The sequence below is a fragment of the Trichinella spiralis genome, assembly GCF_000181795.1.
Source record: "Trichinella spiralis strain ISS 195 chromosome Unknown Scfld6148, whole genome shotgun sequence".
Lineage (NCBI taxonomy): Eukaryota > Metazoa > Nematoda > Enoplea > Trichinellida > Trichinellidae > Trichinella > Trichinella spiralis.
The window spans coordinates 1-942 of record NW_003533087.1 but is presented as its reverse complement, the minus strand read 5'-3'; the positions used below and the strand labels follow the sequence as shown (position 1 = coordinate 942).

The 942-nt window shown below is 31.0% G+C and overlaps 1 protein-coding gene across 1 annotated transcript; it reads right to left on the bottom strand.

The window, feature by feature from the left end:
- Window positions 1-175: 175 nt before the first annotated feature.
- On the bottom strand, window positions 176-743 carry Tsp_15564 (eukaryotic translation initiation factor 2C 1). Its single transcript, XM_003366344.1, has 4 exons — window positions 731-743; window positions 512-558; window positions 293-450; window positions 176-263 (listed from the first exon to the last, which is right to left on the bottom strand). Exons 1-4 carry the CDS (start codon window positions 741-743, stop codon window positions 176-178), a joined length of 306 nt encoding a protein of 101 aa, XP_003366392.1.
- Window positions 744-942: the final 199 nt, after the last annotated feature.

Below are 942 nucleotides of genomic sequence, written 5' to 3'. Positions count from 1 at the left end.
AAAAATTTTCTCTCTAAAAAATAAAAAAATATTTCATTCATAACATACTATCTAATAAAATTGGGAACCATTTTTAAAACGCACGCGTATCTGCTTTTTCACTGACTGGCTTCAAATGTAAGTCATGTCAACTGTGAACAAAGTACTCTTCCCATCGTATGCTAATTTAAATGGATCACCAAAAATATCTGAACGCTTCACCACGTATGCCCAAAATATTCACGATTGTCATCACTCCAACAGAAAATAAAAACATATTAAAACTATAATGAAACTTGACAATAAATTAAACTCGAACCAATTCAACTTTAAACGTGGATGTTGTATGTCGATGTGATATCTGTTAACCACAATATCACCTTTCTGTAATTTTATCAGTGGAAAATAATTGCATGCTAATTTTATCGGCTTGCCAACAGTCCCGTATCCAGGTCGCTTCACTAATTCTTTCTAAAAAAGCATCAACAACAACAATAGGAAATAATTTAATAAAACATTAAATAATACTTACTAAACGCAACTGCGACAGTTCATCTGTAGCAACATTCATATCTTCGCCTAAAAGTAATTCATGATTGAAAATTGCTCAACAGTTACTGAAATAAGATGCGGTTCATGAATTTGGTCAAATATATTTTGCAGTTAAGCCACCGCTTTTTCAAAAATTAAAAATCAAACAACAACAGACGATGCTATTCAACATTTTACATAAAATAACAACAATACTTACTTTGTTGAGACATTGGAAGCAATACAAGTTGAGAATAGAACAGCAACAACAGTTTACTCGGCAAATGAACGCTGATTTACAGTAAGCACAGTAATCAAATTGTACCTAATCTTTATTTATACTGAGATTATTAATCTTCGTAAAAAAATCAAGAAAAGAATAAAAGAGAACTTTCTGAGATGGTCGAATATTAAAAATATGCCAACAACCGT